This window comes from Coregonus clupeaformis, chromosome 16 (assembly GCF_020615455.1).
Source record: "Coregonus clupeaformis isolate EN_2021a chromosome 16, ASM2061545v1, whole genome shotgun sequence".
Lineage (NCBI taxonomy): Eukaryota > Metazoa > Chordata > Actinopteri > Salmoniformes > Salmonidae > Coregonus > Coregonus clupeaformis.
This window is the reverse complement of record NC_059207.1, coordinates 41,457,895-41,477,973: the sequence shown is the minus strand read 5'-3', so window position 1 is coordinate 41,477,973 and position 20,079 is coordinate 41,457,895. Positions and strand designations below refer to the sequence as shown.

The 20,079-nt window shown below is 43.3% G+C and overlaps 1 protein-coding gene across 2 annotated transcripts in view; it reads right to left on the bottom strand.

Moving 5' to 3' along the window:
* Nucleotides 1-1,044: 1,044 nt before the first annotated feature.
* LOC121584707 (nuclear receptor subfamily 6 group A member 1-A-like) overlaps nucleotides 1,045-20,079 on the bottom strand; it is a 34,125-nt gene continuing 15,090 nt past the window's right edge. For both annotated transcript variants that reach the window (XM_041900760.2, XM_041900759.2), the window contains exons 2-9: nucleotides 10,613-10,843; nucleotides 10,153-10,208; nucleotides 7,793-7,962; nucleotides 7,083-7,316; nucleotides 6,571-6,825; nucleotides 5,086-5,207; nucleotides 4,768-4,920; nucleotides 1,045-4,638 (exon numbers count right to left, since the gene is read on the bottom strand). In XM_041900760.2, the coding sequence (XP_041756694.1) occupies nucleotides 4,499-4,638; nucleotides 4,768-4,920; nucleotides 5,086-5,207; nucleotides 6,571-6,825; nucleotides 7,083-7,316; nucleotides 7,793-7,962; nucleotides 10,153-10,208; nucleotides 10,613-10,843 (1,361 nt within the window). In that variant the 3' untranslated portion in view covers nucleotides 1,045-4,498. The remainder of the gene's footprint in view (nucleotides 4,639-4,767; nucleotides 4,921-5,085; nucleotides 5,208-6,570; nucleotides 6,826-7,082; nucleotides 7,317-7,792; nucleotides 7,963-10,152; nucleotides 10,209-10,612; nucleotides 10,844-20,079) is intronic.

Sequence of the window (20,079 nt, the reverse complement as noted above, 5' to 3'; positions counted from 1 at the left end):
ATCTTCACATTCAATGGAAATACATTAAAACGTTGTCCCCAGAGATATGCTATGATTATATCTGCTCTTCTAGTTGCCTTGGACATTCCCCATTGTGGGGTCGCTGATGAGTAGCCTCCGTGAATGAATTGTTATAACACTGAATAAGCTCGTTATAACACTGTTATAACACAAAGCTCATTCATCAGTTATTGTTGAGAGGAGTGAGGAAAAACATGTAAACAACAGTAAATGGCAGTTTGGCCAGTTACATTCTAATTGATAATCACTCACAAGCAGCATTATAAATATCAAACATGATACTGATCATTTCACTCTTTACACTTCACAAGTAGATTGTTTGGTACATCATAACACCTATATCAATATAGTAAAGGAACACAATATATTGATTGGAATACAGTACTTAGTAATATGACAGTGTACAAAGAAAACTGATTCAAGTTGAGAATCCAGTCGAAATTCTTTGGTATGGTAATCATGACAAGGTGGTAGATAAGGTCAGTTTTCATTGATCAGTGAGGTATGATGTTGTAAATTACATAATCGATCATGCTGTTGGAAAATACATGATTGATCACAGAAAACCAGTGGTCAGAGTAAATGTAAAGTGGCAAGGTGGTCAAACTAACTCCCACCCACTAAGGCCAAGGCTACAGCTTGTCCTGAGGTAGCACGGAATAGCGTATGAGGCAACATTTACATGCACAATAAGTAACAGTGAGAGGTAACTGGATAAAATAAGAGACACAAAATAACAGAACATTGGTGCAATAACCACGTTTCCATTCAAATTCTTTACGCGAGTAAAGTCATACGGTATAACAAAAAAATCACGACAGCTGTGATGGAAACAGGACATTTCGGTACAATTGTATAAATGCCGACAGATAATTTGTTAGTTCGACATGGTGGGATCTTTTCGTGTCAGTAATATTAATTATGCAAGAAATGGAGGTGGAAACGCCTTTATGCGCAAATATTGATATAATAACCATCATATCGAAGTAAACTTTGAGTCACACGATGATATGATGTATGGTCCTCACACTACGACTCGGGAAAGCATGCAGTTTATTAGCCTACAGATTAAATAACATGATGAACTTCACAGGGTAGTGAATGTTAAAGGTGATGAGCATGATGCTCCTTTCCAATAAATATTGAGGGTCTTATTCTGGTGACATGATGAGCGATGCTTCACTGCCGTTTGACAAATACCATAATAATCTCATCATGTAGACTAGCCTACCTGCACAGCCTTCCTACACTGTATGTACGAGCTGTTGGCTTGAGCGCACATGCCAAGGCCAGAGTATGAACATCTGCTATTTAACGCAACAGTATTTGTGACAAAACTATCCGTACTGTTGAAAATGCGATGGAAACACATTGAACATTAGATTTTCATTTGGTACATGAAAACTTAAGCGAAAAATTACATTTTCTTTGCACTACTGTAACAAGTCTGTTTGGTGGAAACACCACTGGTGGGAAAATGTGCATATTGTCTTCATGCAGATTTTTTAATATTTGCATGAAAATCTGTTGCCAGTTGGATGGAAACCTAGCTATTGAAACCCATGAATATGATTTTAAAAAGCATTACCTGTGTTAAAGTAAGATACGTGATGACACAAAAAAGAGGTAGTTTCAGTATAGAAATTGCAAATGACATATCCATTATCGGTGAAAACACATTCTAGAAAAAAAGAATAATAATAATGAGATTGTAATACATGTATTTCAAAACATGAAAGTGGCAAACAGAGGTGGTTGTAAGGTAGCAATGTGATGTTAGATTTTAAAAGCCACTGCAAGTAAGAATCTGTCACTAAGGGTCTCTATATTCACGTATGATAGCCAAAGTGACACTGTAGGGGGGAAGCAGCACTGGGCTAGGGTCTCACACACATGTCCCCTAAGAAGTTCTGATCCCTGAGTTTAGGCGTGCCATGTGTACTGAGTCCCCCAGACCAGTGGCTGGCTGCTCCCCACCATTACTGGAACACCTCAATGTTCTCTGCTTTGTTTACTGATGGTAAACTCAAAGAAAAGTAGGAAGCCACAGTGTGTGACTCCCTTCTAATATCTGAGGTGAAACCTTATCACTTCTGTCCCAAAGGACACTGGGGAATACAGTAAAGTCTTTGCATATGGAAAGATCATGCATAAATATGGATATATATTTACCGGTTTCACAGTTGCCTGCCATCGCTTAATTCACTGTCTGCAGATATCATTCTATTCATCAAATCAGTGTTTTTGGTAGTAGTAAAAGTTATCAATCCGTAAACACTTTAGAATTGTAATATCAATACCATAAACATTATATTCCTTTGGAACTGTGACATCAAGTTGATAGAATCACATCCAACATCCATCAGAAAGATTTCAAAATAAAACAAATGATAGGGGTCTTTTTCACTCCAAAACAAAAAAATACATGAAATGTATAAAAACAAAACATGGAAAGGTGGCTAATTGAAACTACTGAAACAAAGAACACTGCATTGGTGAAAGTATTCAAAGCGTGGTTGAGGGCATGAGATGGTAGTCCTAGTGATGGAGGCAGCGATAGTAAGCCCACCTGTTGGTTGAGGTTATCTTGGTTATGCTCAGAGTGAAAAAGGGACCTCTCTGGCCTTACTGATTTCTGTCCCGTCTCTGACCACCTTCAGCCAAACAAGCTAAACACTGAACTGGGAGCAACAGTTAAATCTGTTCTGCAAGTCTTAAAACATGCCCTTAAACCACATCCACTTTCATAAAACAGAAAAATTGTTGAAAAATAAAACACTTTCTAAAAGGACCTACAATGTCCAGAATCCTACAACTACGAATCCTAGAAGTACATCAGCATAGTGATCACTGAGTAACTCCTGAATGCAATACATAACACTCACTTTACCCTGTTTAAATACCGGTCCACAAGGACCTGAGAGAGAGGAGCATGCGGGGTGGGCACTTTGCCAAGGTCATGGTCAAAGAATGTCTCCTGCCTCACCACAGCATGCATAAAAGAGAGTCATTGCAAGGACTGCATTGCTCCAAAGTTTTAAACAATGGTTGTTATGAAACGGTTAACGGCTGGTTGAAATTATCGTCTCATACTTAAAAAATAAAGAACCTATTTCTCTGTATAGCTTTTTTAAACAATGTGTGCAAGCCAGAAGTAACCTCTAGTCTGTCAACCCAGACCAGATTAATAGACACGCCCCTAATGTCTCCAACTCTCCTGAGCATTCTAAACCCAACACTGTCTACAGACGTAGTAGTAAAAATGAACAAGCCAGCATTTCCTTGTAGCCTAACTGTGCGGATCGGATCACCAACCCAGTGAGCATGTGCAGATGCTCAGGTTTGGGCAAGGAAGTATCAGTGGAGGGCTGAAAGCCAAGATGGGTTGTATGTCTGGAGGAATAGATGGGTGCAACAGGAACTAGGAGAGAAGACAGTGGGGCCCTTGTCTGTGGTGTCTCAGCATTAGGGGTTAGGATGAGAACGAGCTACACTGTCTGTCTGTCTGTCTGGCCAGCAGAAGGTCTCCCCTTCAGCTCCGACACAGATTGATTCATTTCTTATCCTGGTCCTTCATTGATAAGAAATCATTACATTGAGCTATCGGCTTATCACCCTTCTATGGGTGGTGCTTGAAAAAGCTTTGCATAACACTTTGGTCAAAAACATTAATCATTAAAGCTAATAAACTTCCCCTACCCCATGGAATTACATTTGCTCCGCAGTCTATGATTGTAGAAAATACCCGTATGCTTGTTTTCTATGAAGATCCCACAATCCCACTAAATTTCACCTCATTGAAAGACTAGGAATGTTACATTGACCAGCCCATCCCTACACGATGTCTGTTTATGGATTATGTATGAAAGAGTGTACAAAAATACTACAAGAAGTGGGAAAATACACCAGTAGCAGTGGGAAATTCAGGACATTCATTTGTTGATTGCAGGGGTGAATGCTATTCTATCTTTGGTTCAAATTAATATGCAGAAATGCCTTTGGTCAATGTCATGGTAAAGGCCTACTTATCATCTATGATTCAGGAGTTTACAGCATTTACAGGGATTTGATTTAGACTGGGCAACCTCTTCATTTCAAAACAGCGAGAAAAAGGTACCTGAAAATAGCAACAACATCTTCCTGAGGTAGTCTCAAAACACTTGTCAACACATTTATACCCGCCCCCATTCCGAATAAAATACATCTTTAAAATCTAGTTCTAACAATGGCAACACCGACACGTTGAGCAATCGGATACACACTTGTAAACTCCAAAGACCAATGCATCTATGTGCATTTAGTTTGTACAGAAGCATGTGCACAGCGTAAATCAGCATACATTCAGCTCTGTCGTGTAATAAATATATAGAGAACAAAAGTTGCTTGTCACATTCACAGGAAGGAGGACCAGTCCCTTGCCCCACCCCCCAGGCAAGATCCTTGTAAAGGGACGGTCCTGAGGCCAGGGGGGCGGGACTCAGTTCCCGGGGCAGGTACCCATAGTAGTCAGACAGGGGGAACTTCCTGTCCTGTTGCTGATGAAGCTGGATTTGCAGGAGTGCAAGACTGCTTTGAACAAGAGGGGGAGCTGTTCCAGGGGAACGTTCACCAGCTTCCCTGGAAAGAAACACGTTTTACAGGGTGTGAGTACAGAACAATTATCCTATCGCCTACCTTGCTATGGACCTTTATATTAGCATGTCATAATACACCGCCTGCCATGCCAATCCCCATGCCCCAACTTACCTGCCATGAAACGGACCTCTGGCAGACACATCATGATCTCAGGGAAGCGTTTGGGCTGGTGAGGGTACTTGTACTCAGTGTAGTCCTGACACATGTACCAGTAACGCTTGTTCAGCTGCTCCAACTGGGAGACGTTAGTCAGACCGCGGATATCTGCACGACAGACAGGAACACATTGAGGAGAGGACCTTAGCTATATGTACAGTATGTGTGGCATTTTCATACTTTTTATTCAATAAAGCATCTGAGCAGCAGAGCAGTTTTTTAAGTCCTGTTGGAACAGTGCTGTGTCTGGCTGGCTGTGCATGTGTGTGTTACCTTGGTTCAAGAAGTTGATGGCTTTCATGCAGGCGTACTCCTCGTTGCTGACCTTCAACTGGTGGAACTTGCGGAACAGATAGATCAACCTCTCCATCACCTCCATGCTATCCTCACTGAACCTGGCGGGGACGCATACAAAAACATGGTGAGATTGTGAAATGTGACACACACAAAAACATAACACACACGAAACACACAAAATCAACAAGACTACCAGCTCTCATACACACTTGCATACGCTACAGAAGTGGAAGATTTCAAGGAAGAAAAAGTTAAAAGAGAGTAGAATCATGATAATGTGAGAGTTGATTCATGACCATAATAAGAAGATGAGGGGAAATTAAAGGGGGAGAAGTGGATTATGCCTGATCCACTACAAGTGATTAGGGCCATTCATCTCACTGACTAAACATTTCCTTTAGCTTTAAGCAGGGGCGCAACTTTGGTTTTAGAAGTGGGGGGGACATAATGTGTTATTATTTAATTTTTTATCCAGTCAGATAAACACTCCAAACAGCCTACCCGACTGCTCGGAGGCGTCCACATGGTCCTAAAGCACACCGTTGCCTCGTTTTGTATCACATTCCAATGATAAAACGGGGGGGGGGGACAAAAATGCAATTTTAGAATGTGGGGGGACATGTCTCCCTGTCCCCAGTGAAAGTTGCGCCCCTGGCTTTAAGGAGCAGGTACTAAAACATGTCAAACTGAATAACTGAACTCATCAATCTCCATGCCTTTCTCTACACTAAAGCTCCCCTTAGATCTGGGTCTCTTTAACTTATATCTTTAGTACATGTGCCTACACACCGTTTAGCACTTCCATAGTTAATCAGACACCTTCTCCTTGAATGGGCAAACTGCAGGCAAATGGGCCATTGCAACACAACCCAGCTGTAAATTCAATTGAAAATTAGGAGCAAGTGTACCATAAGGTCAGATAACTCTGGTTTGATTTACACACTACTAAGCCCCCACAGTATTATGGCCAATCTAAGACGTACCTGTATTTCATAATGGCCCAGACTGTGCTAGCCACAGTCCAGAGGAGTTGTCTGCTTCACAGGACAGTTCATTTGGCACACGTCCAATGCCAATATACCCGTATGTAATGGTAGAGACATCACAGCCTTTAGAGATAGTGAACTGACAGTGTGGAATGGTGGTCTCTATAGGAGGCTGTTGTTGCAGAAGGAAACACAACTCAACTTTTGACATGATCCCCTCTCTTTAGAGCCATATTCAGCCACCACACCTCCGAAGAATACTACAATAACATAAGCCTAGGTGAGCGAACAATATGGCATTGTAACCTCTGATGCATGAACGCCAATACAAAATAAGAGTAGGGTCTCTCAGCTAAATGGTCTCTTTCCATACATTGATAGCAGAATAAACCTATGAACACATGGCCGGCAGGTTGGTTAACCCTAGTATCAATGTTTAACCCTGACAGTGATCCCACTGCCTGGCAGTACTTACCCCTGCAGCTCCTCATCAGAGGGAGTGTACTTTGCGGTGACGTCGGCCAGGTCTCCAAAGATCTGTGCGCTGTAGATGGTGAGGCAGGACAGCAGGATCAGCTCCTGCCAGGTGGAGCTGAGTAAACAGGTGTAGTCCTCGATGGACAGCTCACAGAAGAATGGCAGCTTCTTGATCCACGAGATCTGACGGAACAGCAGCTCGTCGGCCAGACGACACAGCAGTGCAAACAACTCCACCTGAGTCACCTTGTACCTGACACACATAACAAGGAGACAGAGAGGCCTGGCTATGAATATCAACAGGATTCATAACAGCATGCTGTTCATATTATTGTATTAGGCCAGGAGCTTTGGCTGACCTGGTCACATGGTCAGAAAATTAATATTGTATAATGGAACACACGTTTCTAAAACACATTTCCGAATAGATGTCTGCTGAAATTGTTATGTGAAATACATGCCACAGTTTCATTGCTCAGCAGATATGTCAGGTTAAGCAGGCCTACTCACCCGTCCTCTATCAGCATGGGGGTGGCCAGTGGAGTCAGGTCCTCTGCAGCTACTAGCTGCAGCACCAGGGGGTGTGACTGGGGGTAGAGGCTGCAGGGCTGGGGGGCCAGCAGGCCTGACTGGGCAGCGTAGCTAAAGAGGTGAGGTAGCAGCTGGTAGGGGGTGTTCATGGGGGTGTTGATATACTGGTCCCTGACAGCAGCCGTGTAGCCGCCATTCATCTCTATAGAACGACTGGACAGAGAAAACACAATGGTCAGACACTTCACTCACAATACTCCTTCAAATAAATACTGTACTTACACTAAATGCCATCAATTATGCTCTGGTATCTCATAAGTGTGCCTCTGTTGTTGAGATTTGATGAGTAATTGTTTCTATGCATTTCTAACATAATCAGAGTACATGGTTGATATAGATAAGTTGATGGTTACACAGAGAGATGTAAATACATACCACTGCACTATGTAGACTATGTTTGGCATGTCTCCAAGAACAGCAGATAATGGGCTGAATTCAATCTACAGATATCGCTGCTAAGTCTGAATAGATTGCATTCAGGCATTCTTTTTGTGGCAAACTTGGCCAAAACTTGGCAAAAACTAGGCTATGAGGTGTTACAATGTAAGGGGCAGTTAATTATCTCATTCATGGACTAACTGCTGAAAAAGGTTAAGATGCTCCCTCATGTAGACGAGTTGCTAACTCACTTGGATGATAGAGTGGAAGCAGGTGATGGCTGGTTGCCCTCGGAGGCGCCGTTGCTAGGAGAACTGTGGTCACTACTGTCACCGTTGTTGCTCCAGGTGTGCTCCGGGAGACTGGCTTCCTCCTTGAACTCCTGTCCCGACATGATCCGCTCAATCTCTTCATCTGTGATCTGAGAGAGAGAGAATGAGAGGGAGAGAGAGAGAGCAGAGAGAGAGAAGGAGAAAGATAAAGAGAGAGAGAGAGAGAGAGACATCTGAATGGATTAACATAACACTGTTATCCAGGGTGTAATTATCCTAGGACAAGTTGTTCCACAGAGGCACAAGGAAACACACACACACACACACCACAAACACACACACAAACACACACACACACGTTTGTTTTACTGTTCTTGTGGGAATCCTATTTTCCCTAACCCCTAACCCTAACCCTTAACCTAACCCTAACCTTAACCCCAAACCCTAACCCTAATTGTAACCCTAAACCTAAGCCCTAAGCCTAAAATATAATTTTTCCCTTGTGGGGAGTATCAAAATGTCCCCACTTGTCAGAATGTTCCTTGTTTTACTATTCTTTTGAGGACTTCTTGTCCTCACAAGCATAGTAAAACCAAAAACACACACACACAAGGCTAAAGTACCAACAATAGAGGACCATGGTTGTCCTTACCACCTCATAAACACTATACAGAGAACATCATCTACAAAGCCATTTGCAGAGCATTAGCATATCAAGACTAAGAGCCTCTTCACACTTACTACACTTTTCGTAAAAATACCGTAAGCTACACATATTAGTCAGATGTAAACTTGCGTACTTGCTACGTCTCAACCGCTACCTCTGAATGTAGCGCACAACACTAGCCCAACAGTTGCCCCCCTTAAAGCAGGGCAGTGTAAACACAATTGTCTCGTTGAGCCAAAACTCCTACAGTATAAATGGTAATAGCAGAGCAATGTTTTTGAAACAGCTGAAATGTATAGACATTTTCTTAATGTTTCAGACTTGTTTTATTGAGTTTTTACCTGAAATTTCAGTAACAGCCTGTTACATTCTGAAATTGTCACAGTAGGTTCCGGCTTCACTGAGCCACGTAAAACTATGGAAGCCTATCCCCACCACCAAAAACATGTAAAATGTAGATCATCCAAATAGGATATGTTTTTTCATTTGTAACATTTGTTTTCCTGGGGCCCAGAGTTTTTCCTGATCTGGTAGTAGGCTAACCTAACCAACTCCGGACCCTAGTTGTAGCGTATTAAAAAGGTACCCATACAGTATGTCATCACTATTGTGGTGATTGATTAATTCCAGTCAATAAATGTGGATTAAAAAGGTAGGTAGCCTAGCCACCCGAAGTTTGAATATAAACCAAATTTGATCACATTCACATTTTCTCAGAACACAAATAAATGGGCCTATTTTAGGCTATAAATGCATAGCTTAGGCTATAAAAACAGGATAAAAATTAAACCTGGTTTGTTGTAATGTTGTAAGGTAGGCCTACTGTACTTTTATATCCATATGAGAGGGTTAATCGTTCATTTCTAATAGGCTAACGTGACTTGATGAAGACATGCTGTTATACCAACTCTGTGCTTTTGTCTTGAAGCTAAAATGTATTTAGATTAGCCTACCGACAAGAAGATAAACCCTTTCATTGTCTGCACATTGTTGCCTTATTCAAGAGTGTAATATGGTTTGGTTGCATTATTCAATAGTGTAACATGTTTTAGAAGAAAAGTTTCTGTCATTGTTAAATAGTTTGTGCTTACTGGCTAGTGGCTACTGTGACATTTGAGGTGAATTTGAGCTGTGGAACAAGAATGTCGCGTTGCCAGCCACAACGAAAGGTAAGGTAAGGATGAAATGTGAATTGAAAAGTAGTATTCTCTTTCGCCACCCCGCTCCTCTCCTTCATATCTCCTTCAAGGCATTTTCCCTGATATGAGATTTGACAATCAACCCACACCAACACGCATTCTTTCACACACTCACTACTTTACATGCATGCATTTCAAAACAATATAATTTAGTCTTAAAGGCAATTACTCTATCTTGGCTATGCCAAAATTACTATTGAAAAGCATGGCTAATTCTCCATCTAATGTTAATAGCATAGATGGAACATTGTAAATAATGACTGGTGCTGCAAGCAATAAGGGATGCTGATTTGCCCAATTACCTTGTTCAAAGCCAGCTAATGAAATTATATGTGAATATGAGCATAAAATCACTGTCAACAATGGGTTCTAAGCAAATTCAATTGAAAAGGAACGGATTCAAATTCTGAAATCTCAAAGGCACTGTTGGAAACTGATAGTTAGCTGTAGTTGAGTGCGCAGTGACTATTTACCTGGACAGGCCCAATGCTTTTGTTTCTCCCTCCTGGCATCCCATCTTCCCTGATTGCTGGAAAACACAAAGAACAGCCATAAGCACCCCAACAAAATATATGGGGAAGAGGTGCAGGGCATACACAACACAAAGTACAATTAAAATAGTATGTTTGGGTTTCAAAACGCAAAGTCCAATTCCTTGGGGGTTGCGATAGCAACGTCGGTACTATGGCTCTCCCTGGTGGTGGCTGCTCTGATTGTGCCACAGGAGAAAATCAGGAAATAGTACAATGAAATTAGAACGTTCACTTACACAGTCAATGCAGCAGAGGGCACTAGCTACATACCTACAGAGCTAATTGAGCGCTGACAGCTGTTGGAGCTCTTATAATGTAATCTGTGGTTCTAGAACAATCTAGGACTCTGCATGTGTGGCTCTCATCTGCTTGTCACTCTGCCTCTTTGGTCTCCCCTTACCTTTGCGGTTCATTCCCATCTGTAGACACTTGAGCAGACGGCAGTATTGGCAGCGGTTGCGTTGCTTGCGCGACATTTCGCAGTTCTTGTCCCGGCTGCAGCGGTACACGCGCTTGTTGCAGATGCTGCGCTTGAAGAAGCCCTTGCAGCCCTCGCAGGAGATGATGCCATAGTGCAGGCCTGTGGCACGGTCTCCACAGATAAGGCAAACACGCGGGTCAGCTGCATCATCTAACAAAAGAGACAGAATGACTGGTTAGAGCAGAAGACAGAACAGATATCTGCCACATACACTACATGAATTGGTCCCCCCTTTGCTGCTATAACAGCCTCCACTCTTCTGGGAAGACTGTCCACTTGATGTTGGAACATTGCTGCGGGGACTTGCTTTCATTCAGCCACAAGAGCATTAGCAAAGTCGGGCACTGATGTTGGGCGATTAGGCCTGGCTCGCAGTCGGCGTTCCAATTCATCCCAAACGTGTTCGATGGGGTTGAGGTCAGGGCTCTGTGCAGGCCAGTCAAGTTCTTCCACACCGACCTCGACAAACCATTTCTGTATGGACCTCGCTTTGTGCATGGGGGCATTGTCATGCTGAAACAGGAAAGGGCCTTTCCCAAACTGTTGCCACAAATTTGGAAGCACAGAATTGTCTAGAATGTAATTGTATGCTGTAGCGTTAAGCTTTCCCTTCACTGGAACTAAGGGAGCCTAGCCCGAATCATGAAAAACAGCTCCAGACCATTATTTACATTTACGTCATTTAGCAGACGCTCTTATCCAGAGCGATTTACAGGAGCAATTAGGGTTAAGTGCCTTGCTCAAGGGCACATCGACAGATTTTTCACCTAGTTGGCTCGGGGATTAGAACCAGCGACCTTTCGGTTACTGGCACAACGCTCTTAACCACTAAGCTACCTGCCGCCCCATCAAATCTAATCTGCATTTCAGCCCTGCCACAAAAGGACCAGCTGTCATCATGTCAGTGATTCTCTCGTTAACACAGGTAAGAGTGTTGACGAGGACAAGGCTGGAGATCACTCTGTCATGCTGATTGAGTTAGAATAACAGACTGGAAGCTTTAAAAGGAGGGTGGTGCTTGAAATCATTGTTCTTCCTCTGTTAACCATGGTTACCTGCAAGGAAACACGTGCCATCATCATTGCTTTGCACAAAAAGTGCTTCACAGGCAAGGATATTGCTGCTAGTAAGATTGCAACTAAATCAACCATTTATCGGATCATCAAGAACTTCAAGGAGAGAGGTTCAATTGTTGTGAAGAAGGCTTCAGGGCGCCAAAGAAAGTCCAGCAAGCGCCAGGACCATCTCCTAAAGTTGATTCAGCTGCGGGATCGGGGCACCACCAGTGCAGAGCTTGCTCAGGAATGGCAGCAGGCAGGTGTGAGTGCATCTGCACGCACAGTGAGGCGAATACTTTTGGAGATGGCCTGGTGTCAAGAAGGGCAGCGAGGAAGCCACTTCTCTCCAGGAAAAACATCAGGGACAGACTGATATTCTGCAAAAGGTACAGGGATTGGACTGCTGAGGACTGGGTTAAAGTCATTTTCTCTGATGAATCCCCTTTCCGATTGTTTGGGGCATCTGGAAAAAAGCTTGTCCGGAGAAGACAAGGTGAGCGCTACCATCAGTCCTGTGTCATGCCAACAGTAAAGCATCCTGAGACCATTCATGTGTGGGGTTGCTTCTCAGCCAAGGGAGTGGGCTAACTCACAATGTTGCCTAAGAACACAGCCATGAATAAAGAATGGTACCAACACATCCTCCGAGAGCAACCTCTCCCAACCATCCAAGAACAGTTTAGTGACGAACAATGCCTTTTCCAGCATGTTGGAGCACCTTGCCATGAGGCAAAAGTGATAACTAAGTGGCTCGGGGAACAAAACATCGACATTTTGGTTCCATGGCCAGGACTCCTCAGACCTTAATCCCATTGAGAACTTGTGGTCAATCCTCAAGAGGCGGGTGGACAAACAAAAACCCACAAATTCTGACAAACTCCAAGCATTGATTATGCAAGAATGGGCTGCCATCAGTCAGGATGTGGCCCAGAAGTTAATTGACAGCATGCCAGGGCGGATTGCAGAGGTCTTGAAAAAGAAGGGTCAACACTGCAAATATTGACTCTTTGCATAAACTTAATGTAATTGTCAATAAAAGCCTTTGACACTTATGGAATGCTTGTAATTATACTTCAGTATACCATAGTAACATCTGACAAAAATATCTAAAAACACTGAAGCAGCAAACTTTATGAAGACCAATACTTCTGTCATTCTCAAAACTCTTGACCACGACTGTACATATAGTGTATCATATCCACACATCATCACATTCAAGAACATCAATGACAATTTAGTCTAAATAAAGAGCAATTTCTAAGGAGAAAATGCAGTACGATCAACATTGTGCTCAGATCTGAAAAGAAAAGCATTGCTATAAATCCTCACCCCTCACCATTTGTCGATAACTTCTTTATTGAGGAAGAATGTACTTCCTACGACTGTGATATGTGGTTGTGGCCTCTTGCTATCTTAAGACGAATGCACTAATAACTAAGTCGCTCTGGATAAGAGTGTCTGCTAAATGACTAAAATGTAAATGTAAAATGTCCTCACAAAGCATGTTCAGATGTGTCATATAGCTCTAACCATCATACTGTAACTTAGGGTAGCCAACCAGTGTGTAACCAGCTGAATGTGAGGAAGAATGGGCACAGAGAGTGCAGACATCGTGAATGTTTTATTTAGTTTGTCTGAGAAGAGAAAGGACCAGGCTAAAGTGACACAAGCTGGTCTGCCTGGTGACTACTTTACAGGCTCTCCTTTCCCTCAGATGGACACAGTGACGGCATTCTTTAGAAGACAAACACAGTGCAGACCATTAACAGAGCCTTCACATTTCAGACTTGAACTTGTTTCCTCAAAGGGTAAATGGAGCAGCTTTTTTGCTGAGTGTTTCAAAATGGGAAATGTTGTAAAGACAGGGCCAAGTGAGGGCAGTAATTTGGAACACATGTTGGAGGATATTTGGGGGCTTGGGTAGAGGTTAGAGGGAGAGGCTGCCATCAAGGAAGTAGTGGAACAGGATGTCCCAAATGAAGCACATTCAAAAATAGTAGGTTAAATTACACAGTGCTCTGAGTTTAACGTTAGCCAGCAACTTAACAACATGTGGTGGCCATGAGAGACCCAGATGTGAAAACAGAATAAAGACAATACACCTACACTACATGAACAAAAAGTATGTGGACACCTGCTCGTCAAACATTTCATTCCAAAATCATGGGCACTAATATGGAGTTGGTCCCCTTTGCTGCTATAACAGCCTCCACTCTTCTGGGAAGGCTTTCCACTTGATGTTGGAACATTGCTGCGGGGACTTGCTTCCATTCAGCCACAAGAGCATTAGTGAGGTCGGGCACTGATGTTGGACTATTAGGCCTGGCTCACAGTCGGCGTTCCAATTCATCCCAAAGGTGTTCGATGGGGTTGTGGTCAGGGCTCTGTGCAGGCCAGTCAAGTTCTTCCACACCGATCTTGACAAACCATTTCTGTATTGACCTCGCTTTGTGCACAGAGGCATTGTCATGCTAAAACAGGAAAGGGCCTTCGCCAAACTGTTGCCAAAAAGTTGGAAGCACAGAATCGTCTAGAATGTCATTGTGTGCTGTAGCATTAAGATTTCCCTTCACTGGAACTAAGGGACCTAGCCCGAACCATGAACAACAGCCCCAGACCATTATTCCTCCTCCACCAAACTTTACAGTTGCCACAATGCATTCGGGCAGGTAGCTTTCTCCTGGCATCCACCAAACCCAGATTAGTCCGTAGGACTGCCAGATGGCGAAGCGTGATTAATCACTCCAGAGAACACGTTTCCACTGCTCCAGAGTCCAACGGCAGCGAGCTTTACACCACTCCAGCCGACACTTGGCATTGCGCATGGTGATCTTAGGCTTGTGTGCGGCTGCTCGGCCATGGGAACCCATTTCATGAAGCTCCCGACGAACAGTTATTGTGCTGACAATGCTTCCAGACGCAGTTTGGAACTCGGTAGTGAGTGTTGCAACCGAGGAAAGGTGATTTTTACACACTACGCGCTTCAGCATTCGGCGGTCCCTTGTGTGGCCTACCACTTCGCGGCTATAACAGCACTTACAGTTGACCGGGGCAGCTCTAGCAGGGCAGAAATTTGACGAACTGACTTGTTGGAAAGGTGGCATCCTATGATGGTGCCACGTTGAAAGTCACTGAGCTCTTCAGTAAGGCCATTCTACTGCCAGTGTTTGTCTTTGGAGATTGCATGGCTGCGTGCTCAATTTTATACACCTGTCAGCAACGGGTGTGGCTGAAATAGCCGAATCCACTCATTTGAAGGTGTGTCCACATACTTTTTTATATATAGTGTATCTTACTATAGTAGCCCTTAGCCCCAAATACCAATACCACTGATGCTAAATAGCTTTTGGCTTCACATTCATCTCTATATAATGACAATAGGTGTGTGTATGTGCATACATGCATGCATTCTTGCTTGCATGTGTCTGTGTGTGCATATGTTCCAGTGGGTGTGTGTGTTGGAGTTTGGATCGTAGAGAGGTATACTTAAAGCTAGAATCCTTAGTTGCTACATCTATTTTTGACCTATAAATTAATGATATATACCCATTGATTCTTGAATAATATAACTTATAAATGCCTCATGAGCTTAGTTCAACTGTCGTACCCTATCAGAACCCATAATATTAGCTTGTTTTACTCCAATGTTTGTAAACAATGTAAATGTAAACAAACACTGTATAGCCTCAAAACATGGTTAAAACTATAATTTTGATATCATGTATGGTCAGTCCTTGCATCCATAGCTCTGTCTATGAATTTTAGTAGTTCCATTTCCCCAGGCCCATCCCTCAGCTTTTTACCAAAACAGAGGCGTCCCCGCTCCTGTTTCGCGAAAAAGCTAAGGGATGGGGCTGGAGAAATGTAACCACTCTCAAATTCATAGACAGAGCTGATGATATCAAAATTCCAAAGAATTATAGAGATTATATACAAATTATAGTTTTAACCATGTTTTGAGGTTATATGCAGTGTTTGATTACATCTACGTTGTTTTCATCTTATGTTTTGGGTTCTGATGGGGAATGACAGTTGAACTAAGCTCATGAGGCATTTAGAAATTAAATTATTCAAGAATCAATGGGTATATATTATTAATTTGTGCTACCCTATCCACCAATACCTGTCCAAAAATTGATGTAGCAACTAAGGATTCTAGCTTTAAATGTAAGACTTACAATCCTCTGGGAACTCCTGACATTCTTAGTTACTTTGCTAATCATCATAGAAACTGCACAATCTGCAGACCAGCACACTTTGAGGACACCAAAAAAGCTGTTTAAAATATTAACTGGCAAAATCCTCATCTACCTCTAGGCTAGATGATGAAACTCACTATGCTGGCAGAGAATAAATTAACCTAAATTCCCTACTCTCTGCTGTCCACATTGTTAGTGCTACCCTAGCCCAATAATGGACTAAAGGAGCCTAATGTTACTCCTTATTGTCCAAGGACCTTACACGTTCTGTTTAGAGGCCAATTGGCTCTGGATGCCAAAACAACCAAATACTCCATCTAAACGTCAATCGATTCTTAGATGCGGTAGGGTTCTAGAAAAATAAAACCACTACTTTCATATTACATCAAAATAATTTCACAAATGCAAAATATACACTTACTGTACACTGCAGCCGACAGTATTTTTCAGTGACAACACGTTTGTGGTGTCAGTCTTCCAAATCAAATCAAATCAAATTGTATTTGTCACATACACGTGTTTAGCAGATGTTATTGCGGGTGTAGCGAAATGCTTGTGCTTCTAGCTCCGACAGTGCAGTAATATCTAACAAGTAATATCTAACAATTTCACAACATATACCCAATACACACAAATCTAGTAAGGAATGGAATTTAAGAATATATAAATATATGGACAAGCAATGACAGAGTGGCATGGACTAAGATACAGTAGAATATTATAGAATATAATACAGTATATACATATGAGATGAGTAGTGCAAGATATGTAAACATTATTAAAGTGACTAGTGTTCCATTTCTTAAAGTGGCCAGTGATTTTAATAGGCAGCAGCAGCCTCTAATGTGCTAGTGATGGCTATTTAACAGTCTGATGGCCTTGAGATAGAAGCTGTTTTTCATTCTCTCGGTCCTAGCTTTGATGCACCTGTACTGACCTCGCCTTCTGGATGATAGCGGGGTGAACAGGCAGTGGCTCGGGTGGTTGATGTCCTTGATGATCTGTTTGGCGTTCCTGTGACATTGGGTGCTGTAAGTGTCTTGGAGGGCGGGTAGTTTGCCCCCAGTAATGCGTTTGGCAGACCGCACCATCCTCTGGCGAGCCCTGCGGTTGCGGGCTGTGCAGTTGCCGTACAAGGCGGAGATACAGCCCGACAGGATGCTCTCAATTGTGCATCTGTAAAAGTTTGTGAGGGTTTTAGGTGCCAAGCCAAATTTCTTCAGCCTCCTGAGGTTGAAGAGGCTCTGTTGCGCCTTCTTCACCACACTGTCTGCGTGGGTGGACCATTTCAGTTTTTCAGTGATGTGTACGCCAAGGAACTTGAAGCTTTCCACCTTCTCCACTGCGTTCCCGTCGATGTGGATAGGGGGGTGCATCCTCTGCTGTTTCCTGAAGTCCACGATCATCTCCTTTGTTTTGTTGACATTGAGTGAGAGGTTATTTTCCTGGCACCACACTCCCAGAGCCCTCATCTGCTCCCTGTAGGTGGTCTCGTCATTGTTAGTAATCAAACCTACTACTGTTGTGTCGTCTGCAAACTTGATGATTGTTGGAGGCGTGCGTGGCCACGCATTCATGGGTGAACAGGGAGTACAGGAGGGGGCCCCATTGTTGCCCCTTGTGGGGCCCCATTGTTGAGGATCAGCGAAGTGGAGATGTTGTTTCCGACCTTCACCACCTGGGGGCGGCCCATCAGGAAGTCCAGGACCCAGTTGCACAGGGCGGGGTTCAGACCCAGGGCATCGAGCTTAATGATGAGCTTGGAGGGTACTATGGTGTTGAATGCTGAGCTATAGTCAATGAACAGCATTCTTACATAGGTATTCCTCTTGTCCAGATGGGATAGGGCAGAGTGCAGTGTGATGGCGATTGCATCGTCTGTGGATCTATTGGGGCGGTAAGCAAATTGAAGTGGGTCTAGGGTGGCAGGTAAGGTAGAGGTGATATGATCATTGACTAGTCTCTTAAAGCACTTCATGACAGAGGTGAGTGCTACGGGGCGATAGTCATTTAGTTCAGTTACCTTTGCTTTCTTGGGTACAGGAACAATGGTGGCCAACGTGAAGCATGTGGGAACAGCAGACTGGGAAAGGGAGAGATTGAATATGTCCGTAAACACACCAGCCAGCTGGTCTGCGCATGGTCTGAGGACACGGCTAGGGATGCCGTCTGGGCCGGCAGCCTTGAGGGGGTTGACATGCTTCAATGTCTTACTCACGTCAGCCATGGAGAAGGAGAGGCCACAGTCCTTGGTAGTGGGCCTTGTCGGTGGCACTGTGTTATCCTCAAAGCGGGCGAAAAAGGTGTTTAACTTGTCTGGAAGCGAGACGTCGGTGTCGGCAACATGGATGTTTTTATTTTTGTAGTCTGTGATTGTCTGTAGACCCTGCCACATACGTCTCGTGTCTGAGCCGTTGAATTGTGTCTCCACTTTGTCTCTATACTGATGTTTTGCCAGTTTAATTGCCTTGCGGAGTGAGTAGCTACACTGTTTGTATTCTGCCATATTCCCAGTCACCTTGCCATGGTTAAATGCTTTCAGTTTTGCGCGAATGCTGCCATCTATCCACAGTTTCCGTTTATACACAGGTGTTCGGAGACACAGATAGCTAATTAGCACAGGTAGTTAACTCTGTTTTTCCATAAACAAGTACTGTAACATGGAAATATGGCTGAGTGGGAACCCTAACCCTATAAAGGTGTGTAGTAATTTAACCTTTTGTTTTTAGAAAATTATTTCTCACTGATATGAAAGATACATTCCTTATGTTTCCAAAACCGCACCACAAGCGACGCGTGTTAACGTTTAGAGCAAGCGTTGGGGCTGTTAACAAAACTCCCCCAGCCAGAAGATACTATCGTCGATAGGCGCTAAAGGTAGTTAACGTCTATGAATGGGTTAGCGCTACCCTATCCACCTACACCCGTCCACCAACACACAACACACCCCTCAACCCCCGCACCATCCCCCCTCATAAAAGCTCTGAACAGATGGGTTGATGCCATGGTTACAGTGAATAGCCCAGCGAAGCAAAGGCTGCCTCCAGTTGGAATGTGTCAATGTGCTGATCTGTAGCATGCCTGGCTGAGCCCACGAGATAACACACAACAACCCCACCCTCACTGGCTTAGCTTCCTAATTATGATATCAGTTAACAAGACAGCCAATCCCAATTTCTGTTGGTCAATTATCAATCACATGGGGGTTTGTTTCAAACAGAATTCCCAAAATAAAGTAACATGAACTGGTTCCATCCTGAAAAACAGATGACCACTACTGGAAAAAATATGAATAGTCAACCTATTAATGTGAATGTTTACAGATCAACGTGGGAGACTGCATTGTGACATTTTGTAAGGATATAGAGAGAAACAACCACAACTCTGGTCTTCAGCGCCATTCTCAACTATTACACCATGACTAGCACAGAGTCCATAGTCAGTGAGCATACAGTACTGAGAGAAGACTCTCTAATGCTTTCACTGGTATCTACCAACACTGTACTGAGTGCTGGGTGGTTGGTTGTTGGTCCCATAACCCAGTCCTGAAGGAGCCTGGTGAGACCTCAGCTATAGTGGGCCTGGTTAATGCTACCTCCTCCTGAACCTGAGCTAAGTCTCTTACTGACGGCCTTTGGTCAACCTGCACATCACATAGCCGTGAACTTTGCCCTCATACAGCCTCGTCCAGTTATGGGAAACCTTTGTGAAACGTGGTCAAGACCCTGTCCCTGGACTAACTCATCATATATAAGAGGGAAAATGGGTGCAGTGATCTGGATTATATTAAAGCAACAAGGTCATCAAATCCATGCCAACCCATACAGTGCAATGGCTTCCTTTGCCTTACACATGTTTTTATCATGAAGGTATGACATTGGCCAAAAGCTAATAAAATGCAGATAGTATATGTTAGCCATTTATAGTATAAAGCAAAACCTGTTCTGTCTAAAAGGGCACACCCAATGATTAAACTTTAAACTGACTAATGAGTTCTGACACCTTCATTTGAAAAGGATTCACCTCATCTCCTATGTCACATTACAGCACTGCAACCAGGGATGTGTTCGAGACCACCTAAAGCATTATCGATTCAAGACCAAGACCGGAGCAAATCTAGTCCGAGTCA